The sequence below is a fragment of the Oncorhynchus nerka genome, linkage group LG18, assembly GCF_034236695.1.
Source record: "Oncorhynchus nerka isolate Pitt River linkage group LG18, Oner_Uvic_2.0, whole genome shotgun sequence".
NCBI classification, from domain to species: Eukaryota; Metazoa; Chordata; class Actinopteri; order Salmoniformes; family Salmonidae; genus Oncorhynchus; species Oncorhynchus nerka.
In genome coordinates, this window is record NC_088413.1 from 35,502,899 (window position 1) to 35,510,460 (window position 7,562).

The following is a 7,562-nucleotide window of genomic DNA, read 5'->3' on the forward strand; positions in this document are numbered from 1 at the left end:
CAATGCTTTCTCAACGGCTAATTTTCTCTCTGGTTGTCACACCACCTAAAAGGGAGTTGTACTTTCTAGAAAAGCTGAGACCCAACTCAATTTCGTTGGGCTTTTAACTCTGCACCTTTTGAGTGATTGTTAACCGCTCCAGATTTACAAATCTTACAATAAAATAAGTTGTTTTGAAGAATCTGCAATCTCTTCCACGACAGAGCCAAAATTAATTACTTAGTAGCCTATAATTATCATCCCGTCTGACAAAGAAACAAATTGTTTGCAATTTACAGCTAGATGATTAGATTTGACCCTGCATGTCACTTCACTACATTAGCTTTCAGATCAGAGTGGCACTTTTATAATACAATGGTTCTGTATAAGCAACTCTATACTATATAAATTCATTCATTACAAATTATAACTACAATCATTGCTATTTAGAACTAATGTTATACTGTAATTTATTTAAATTACACTACAACAATCATTTGTGACAGTACAACTTCTAACTCAAAATGGAATTCAGATATTATTCTCCCATTGTGGACGTAATTCATTATGTTATGACACTTTAGGTGTGCTCTCACATACCCCTTGAGTGTCCCTGAGCAAGGCTGGTGTAATGCGTGTATATGGGAGGCAAAGTCAAGTGCAGGAGAGCTGAGTATAATAAACAGGGGCACTTTAATACCGGTTACCAAATGACAGCACATAAGTGCCAAAAACACGGTCTAAAACAAAAGTGCAACGCCTGACAATCGTCCACGTAACAAATAACAATCACTCACGAATACCACATGGGGAACAGAGGGTTAAATCATTAACAAGTGATTGGTGAGTGAAGCCAGGTGTGATAAGACAAAGACAGAACAAATGGAAAATGAAAAGTGGATCGGCCGTGGCTAGAAAGCCGGTGATGTCGACCGCCGAACGAACAGGGAGAGGGAACGACTTCGGCTGAAGTCGTGACAGCTGGTCATTCCCTAGGCAAGGGCACAGACAGATCAATAAACCTGTTGAAGACCACAGAATCCTCGTCCCCACCGGCATTATAAGGTTCTCCTCCTCTCCAGAACCTAAGAACCAGTTCAGCAGAAAATTATGTCAACATGATATTAGTACAAGAATCAATATTTCTTCAAAAAAGAAACAAGTATGTCACGATGTGCGTTGAGAGTCGGGAAGCAAGTTCAGGGAGTGAGTGAGGACCGCCACAGGAAAGGAAGACCCAGAGTTACCTCTGCTGCAGAGGATAAGTTCATTAGAGTTAACTGCACCTCAGATTGCAGCCCAAATAAATGCTTCACAGAGTTCAAGTAACAGACACATCTCAACATCAACTGTTCAGAGGAGACTGTGTGGAGACTGCTGCCTCCACAATCACCCAACCTCAACCCAATCGAGATGGTTTGGAATGAGTTGGACTGCAAGGTGAAGGAAAAGCAGCCAACAAGTGCTCAACATATGTGAGAACTCCTTCAAGACTGTTGGAAAATCATTCCTCAAGAAGCTGGTTGAGAGAATGCCAAGAGCGTGCAAAGCTGTCATCAAGGCAAAGGGTGGCTACTTTGAAGAATCTAAAATAGAAGATATATTTTGATTTGGTTACTACATGATGTGCTATTTCATAAATTTGATGTCTTCAACCGTGTAGAAAATAGTAAAAATAAAAAAGGGACCTTGAATATGTAGGTGTGTCAACTTCTGACTGATACTGTATATATAGTTTAAATTGCTCCTTTTTTGTTGTTGTTTCTCTGTGATACTACTAGCCACCTAGCAATTTTATGGAGTTGGTTTTCACTTGGCCAGTCAGGTTCCCAATCTCCCAACTTCATAACTAGCACCCTACGGAATCTTCCATGTCTTTGGACTCTTTAGAGTAGCTCCAATTATTGTAGTTCTGGTTTACAGATTCTTATTTATGATCAACGATATTTATGTGTGTGTGTGTGTGTGTGTGTGTGTGTGAGAGAGAGAGACTGTGTGTGTGTGTGTCACTCAAGTCATGATAACTCTCAGTAAGAATCCGTAAATCACACCTACCTGTTCCAGTTGAAATAAAGACAAAATGATTAAACTTGTCTTCTTTGCATTTTATTCTAAATCGTCACATAAAAAATCTGATAATATCTTATTGATAAAAAAAAAGATAAAGAAGGTAACATTACATTTCACATTTTAGTCATTTAGCCGACACTCTTATCCAAAGTGACTTACAGTCAATGCATCCTGTTTCAATATGCTTTGTGTTGTAGTCACGACAGACAAAGATATATAGTTAAGCAAACTTTACGAGGCATGTTGTCAACCAGCACATTAATAAAGTAAGCAACAACTGGTTTCCGTTTCCTGTGTAACATCAATATGAGTAACATCAATATTGCTACACATTCAACTAAGGAAGGTAAAGACAACCACATATCACAGTCATTGCAAGGAAAATCCGTGCCTGTGAGAAAAACAAGTGCGAGTGCAGAAAGACAAATACAAGAGTGATGTGCTATAAGAATTGAGTTAAAATAATCATGAAACATAATAATATTTCATTTACCCCTGAGAAATGATCGATGGACCTCAGGGTTGGGGTCAATTTCATTTCAATTCAGTCATTTCTTAAAGCTTTTCCACTAAGAAAAATGTCCATTTGAATTTCAGTTTACTTCCTGACCCCAACCCTGATGGACACACAGCAGCACAAGGGCTACAATGCCTACTATTTCTACAACTTCCCTAAAATTGCCAAAACGGTCAAAGTGATGACCAGGGAAACCACTAGGATGACGCTAAAGACTTTGCAGGATCTGGAACACCGTTTTCTCAGCGATAGTCCCGGCGGGGACATGGTCGCGTCCTGCTCCGGATCCAAAAGGGTCCGGACCGAATTGTCCCAAGTTGTCTGGTCTGGACGAGATCGTTTTGAGTGTGTGGAGTCAAACTCCAACGAGATGACATCCATTTTTTGCTATAAATAAACAACAAGAGAGATTACATTTTTTGCTATAATGTAGGGAGTTGTACATCTGAATGCATTCAACTGAAATGTGTCTTCCACATTTAACCCAATCCCTCTGAATCTGAGAGGTGTGGGTGGCTGCCATAATCAACATCCATGGCATCCAGGGAACAGTGGGTTAACTGCCTTGCTCAGATTGACATATTTTGACCTTCACAGCTCGGGGATTTGATCCAGCATTACTGGCCCAACGCTCTAACCACTAGGCTACCACCAGACTACCTGAAACAACGACAAGACATGTTGGCTCTTTTGTCTTCCTTTCTTCTTTGATTTGTACTCAAAATAATCACAGAAAGAAAGGTGTCATTCATGTAAATTCATGTTTTTAAACAGATAATGTATCATCTATTACAAATAGGCCTAATAACATACCATTTGTAACATAACTATTTTACTATTTATAAAAATAATACAACTATTTTATTTACTAGGCTATATGACCTAAGCAACCAAAACACTTTGGCAAATTACCTATGGACTTAACCAGTCCCGCAACTTTGGTTTTAGAAGTGAGGGGGACATAATTATATATATATTTTATCCAGTTGTATAAACACTCCGAACAGCCTACCCGACACTCGGAGGCGTCCGCATTCTCTTAAAGGGGAGGGGGGGCAAAAATGCCATTTCAGAATGTGCCCAGTGAAAGTTGCTCCCCTGGACTTAACCTATAAAAGCACAATGGCTAACATCGGACTCCTCTCTCTACAACTCCCCTAATATGCTCAAAATTATAGAATCGATCACCAGGAAGACCACAAACAAGATGAAGACCTTGAAAGTTTTGAGGAGGCGCTCTCTCACCGTCTGGTCCAGGAATTTCTCAAGCTCAGCATCCCGAATCATCCGTATCAAATCCGGATTTACAAGGCGGGTGCTTTTGGCGTCAAACTCCCCCAGGTGGCCGCCCTGCTTGTGCTCGATGACATAGATGGCCATCACGTCCTGCACGTTCCCCTGCTTCTGCCTTATGATGATGCGGTCCTTGTTGCATTGGCTCTGGGAGTACTCTCTCACGTAGTTCGGTAGTTCCTCGGCTTTGGGATAGGTCAGGTTGCCCACCCCGAAGTAGTGTTCCCTGCGGCCCTTGAGGTCCGGGAGAATCTTCTCAAAGTTGCCAAAGTAGTGGAAGCCGAAGTCCTTTTCAACAGGATTGAACAGTAACAGCATGTTGCCGTGTTGATTGAACTCCACGCATTCAGTGGCGAACCAGTAGAGGAGCCTGAGTCCATGTCGTGGGGGAGGCTGGCCGAAGCCATTGTCCTTAAAGTCTTGTATGGTGCTTAGCTGCCTACGTTCTTCGACAGACCGCACCATCTTGAACTGTACGGATAGAAATAGAAGGGGGATTGGAGAGACAGAGAGAGTCAAACTGAGCAAAAAGACTAAAGAGAGAGAGACAGATACAGGGAGAATGGGGAAGTGATATTCAGGCATTAAAGTAGAGTAGTAAAACCAATATACAAACCATTTTTACTTTTTCAAACAAGTAGGTTGCTAATAACACCAACCACCATAAAGTCAGTGGAAACCCGTAATTTAGGGCAGGTGGGGCAGAGGCCCACATTTTCTGAAACAAAAAATAAAAAATAAAATAAAAATGTAAAATGTATCTTGCCTGTTTTGCATGTTATTTTGGTATTAATACGTGTCACGTATCAGTTTGCAAACAATTTAAAAAATACACTGCTCAAAAAAATAAAGGGAACACTAAAATAACACATCCTAGATCTGAATGAATGAAATATTCTTATTAAATACTTTTTTCTTTACATAGTTGAATGTGCTGACAACAAAATCACACAAAAATTATCAATGGAAATCAAATTTATCAACCCATGGAGGTCTGGATTTGGAGTCACACTCAAAATTAAAGTGGAAAACCACACTACAGGCTGATCCAACTTTGATGTAATGTCCTTAAAACAAGTCCAAATGAGGCTCAGTAGTTTGTGTGGCCTCCACGTGCCTGTATGACCTCCCTACAACGCCTGGGCATGCTCCTGATGAGATGGCGGATGGTCTCCTGAGGGATCTCCTCCCAGACCTGGACTAAAGCATCCGCCAACTCCTGGACAGTCTGTGGTGCAACGTGGTGTTGGTGGATGGAGCGAGACATGATGTCCCAGATGTGCTCAATTGGATTCAGGTCTGGGGAACGGGCAGCCAGTCCATAGCATCAATGCCTTCCTCTTGCAGGAACTGCTGACACACTCCAGCCACATGAGGTCTAGCATTGTCTTGCAATAGGAGGAACCCAGGGCCAACCGCACCAGCATATGGTCTCACAAGGGGTCTGAGGATCTCATCTCGGTACCTAATGGCAGCCAGGCTACCTCTGGCGAGCACATGGAGGGCTGTGCGGCCCCCCAAAGAAATGCCACCCCACACCATGACTGACCCACCGCCAAACCGGTCATGCTGGAGGATGTTGCAGGCAGCAGAATGTTCTCCACGGCGTCTCCAGACTCTGTCACGTCTGTCACGTGCTCAGTGTGAACCTGCTTTCATCTGTGAAGAGCACAGGGCACCAGTGGCAAATATGCCAATCTTGGTGTTCTCTGGCAAATGCCAAACGTCCTGCACGGTGTTGGGCTGTAAGCACAACCCCCACCTGTGGACGTCGGGCCTTCATACCACCCTCATGGAGTCTGTTTCTGACCGTTTGAGCAGACACATGCACATTTGTGGCCTGTTGGAGGTCATTTTGCAGGGCTCGGGCAGTGCTCCTCCTGCTCCTCCTTGCACAAAGGCGGAGGTAGCGGTCCTGCTGCTGGGTTGTTGCCCTCCTACGGCCTCCTCCATGTCTCCTGATTTACTGGCCTGTCTCCTGGTAGCGCCTCCATGCTCTGGACACTACGCTGACAGACACAGCAAACCTTCTTGCCACAGCTTGCATTGATGTGCCATCCTGGATGAGCTGCACTACCTGAGCCACTTGTGTGGGTTGTAGACTCCGTCTCATGCTACCACTAGAGTGAAAGCACTGCCAGCATTCAAAAGTGACCAAAACATCAGCCAGGAAGCATAGGAACTGAGAAGTGGTCTGTGTTCACCCCCTGCAGAACCACTCCTTTATTGGGGGTGTCTTGCTAATTGCCTATAATTTCCACCTGTTGTCTATTCCATTTGCACAACAGCATGTGAAATTTATTGTCAATCAGTGTTGCTTCCTAAGTGGACAGTTTGATTTCACAGAAGTGTGATTGACTTGGAGTTACATTGTGTTCTTTAAGTGTTCCCTTTATTTTTTTGAGCAGTGTATATATGTCTCATTGAGTTATTAAAGCCGAATACAAACAGGCATCTCCAAAATGCAGGGGTTTCAGCCTAGCTCAGTGCTATCTGTGGTGTTGGGGCAGGCCAGCAGAAAATAGGAGCATTGCACTGTGATTAGCTCAGTGTTTTGTCACTCATGGGACACTACGTTACCCGCCTTTAGTAAGGGGAGACATTAGGAATGTGAGCCCTCCGGTGTCCTGCCATATACTTAGATTAGAAGTGCCCTTCCAAGAAGGATCAAGGTCATTGGCCACAGAAGTGACATCAAATCTCGTTATATGTACAGTAGCTTTGATTGGACTGATGATGTCAACATCATACTTTCACAATCTTAACTAGCAGTCATCAGCATGACTCATGAATCAAGTCTACTGGCAAGTCCTTTTTAATCCTTGTCATATGAAGAGAAAATATAGATAAAATGTATCGGTGTTCATTGGGGCGGCAGGGTACCCTAGTGGTTAGAGCATTGGACTAGTAACCGGAAGGTTGCAAGTTCAAATCCCCGAGCTGACAAGGTACAAATCTGTCGTTCTGCCCCTGAACAGGCAGTTAACCCACTGTTCCTAGGCTGTCATTGAAAATAAGAATTTGTTCTTAACTGACTTGCCTTAAATAAAGGTAAATAAAATCATCCTTTGGACACAAACATTACACAACATTTTGGAAATTTGCAAATTCAACAATGAATTGTTTGGAAGGAATTGGTGACAGTGGCTAACCAGAAGTCAGACTTTGAACGGTCATCCAGAATTCTAAATCTTTTTCTTTGATGAAAAAAATATGCCAAACGGAGGACTGCCGCACAACAAGGTGAGTCCAAAAATGTCTTATATGCTGCTGCTGCTGCTGCAAAAATGATGCAATATGCCAGGGAGATATGGTCAGCCATATCAGCTATGTTTTTTTTAAAGGTTGTAAATGAGGCTGAATGAATTGTTTCTCTGCCAGACAAGGCTCCGCTGATAGCCAGGTGTAGCGGTGGTAAGGATTCACTCCATTTTACTGGAAAGAAAGCTCTGCTGTTGGGACAGCTTTGTGTAGGCCCTAACAGTTTGTGGGCACCGCTTGTCGCTGTTATAGTGCAATTAATGTATTGTTTAGCACTGTGTATTGGCTTTGCAGGCATCTAAAAAAAAATGTGTTTGCTCCATCAAGATTTACATGCATATAGTCATGTTCATAACACACTGTTGCATAAGCAAGGACACACACACACACACACACACACATACAGTGCTTGACTTGGGGAGCTCACCAGAGCTGAGAACCA

At 42.9% G+C, this 7,562-nt stretch overlaps 1 protein-coding gene across 2 annotated transcripts; it reads right to left on the reverse strand.

The window, feature by feature from the left end:
• Positions 1-2,063: 2,063 nt before the first annotated feature.
• LOC115145839 (uncharacterized) lies at positions 2,064-4,387 on the reverse strand. 2 transcript variants are annotated; one of them, XM_029687388.2, is made up of 2 exons: positions 3,782-4,387; positions 2,064-2,953 (listed from the first exon to the last, which is right to left on the reverse strand). In XM_029687388.2, exons 1-2 carry the CDS (start codon positions 4,322-4,324, stop codon positions 2,711-2,713), a joined length of 786 nt encoding a protein of 261 aa, XP_029543248.2. In that variant the 5' UTR covers positions 4,325-4,387; the 3' UTR covers positions 2,064-2,710. The 2 variants fall into 2 exon arrangements, with proteins under 2 accessions (XP_029543248.2, XP_029543251.2); XM_029687391.2 differs by having other exon boundaries at positions 3,812-4,384.
• Between the last annotated feature and the right edge of the window lie 3,175 nt (positions 4,388-7,562).

Excerpts from the sequence above, each read along its gene's own strand:
- LOC115145839 (XM_029687388.2), bottom strand. The coding sequence starts at position 4,324 with ATGGTGCGGTCTGTCGAAGAACGTAGGCAGCTAAGCACCATACAAGAC. Across the intron at positions 2,954-3,781 it reads GCCTCCTCAAAACTTTCAAG|CAAAAAATGGATGTCATCTC; the intron begins GTCTTCATCTTG and ends GTTTATTTATAG.